Here is a 564-nt window from a genome sequence, read left to right on the forward strand (position 1 = left end):
GGGAGGAGATGGGGTGCTCACAGGGAGACGGGTGCTCAGCAGCAGACAGGGTGCTGGGATGCAGATGGGCTGCTCAGAGGGAGACAGGGTTGGGAGGGAGATGGGGTGCTGGGAGGGAGATGGGGTGCTGGGAGGGAGATGGGGTGCTCAGAGGGAGATGGGGTGCTCAAAGGGAGGGTGCCTGGAGGAAGATGTGGGGCTCAGCAGACGGGGTGCCGGGCAGGCGCCATGCCCGTGTTCTAACACCACTTCTCCTCCCTCCCTCGCTCCGCAGGAATCCCGCGGCCACCGCACCCCTCCGAACTGCCCCCCTATTACCCGCTGTCGCCGGGGGCCGTGGGCCAGATCCCGCACCCGCTGGGCTGGCTCGTGCCACAGTACGGATGGGCGCCACCCCGGGCTTGCTCCCACTGCCATGTCCCTGTCCCCGTGTCCCTGTCCCTGTGCCCCCCTGAGCCCCGTGTCCCTGTCCCCATGTCCCTCTGAGCCCCATGTCCCCCTGAGCCCCATGTCCCTGTCCCCATGTCCCCCTGAGCCCTGTGTCCCCCTGAGCCCCGTGTCCCT

The 564-nt window shown here is 68.6% G+C and overlaps 1 protein-coding gene across 1 annotated transcript in view; it reads left to right on the top strand.

Moving 5' to 3' along the window:
• The window catches only part of TCF7L1 (transcription factor 7 like 1), a 14979-nt gene that overhangs the window by 8669 nt on the left and 5746 nt on the right, over positions 1-564 (top strand). Inside the window, exon 2 of the mRNA XM_009633799.1 lies at positions 275-377. Within this exon, the coding sequence (XP_009632094.1) occupies positions 275-377 (103 nt within the window). The remainder of the gene's footprint in view (positions 1-274; positions 378-564) is intronic.

The sequence above is a fragment of the Egretta garzetta genome, unplaced genomic scaffold (genome assembly GCF_000687185.1).
Source record: "Egretta garzetta isolate BGI_Z169 unplaced genomic scaffold, ASM68718v1 scaffold1162, whole genome shotgun sequence".
Lineage (NCBI taxonomy): Eukaryota > Metazoa > Chordata > Aves > Pelecaniformes > Ardeidae > Egretta > Egretta garzetta.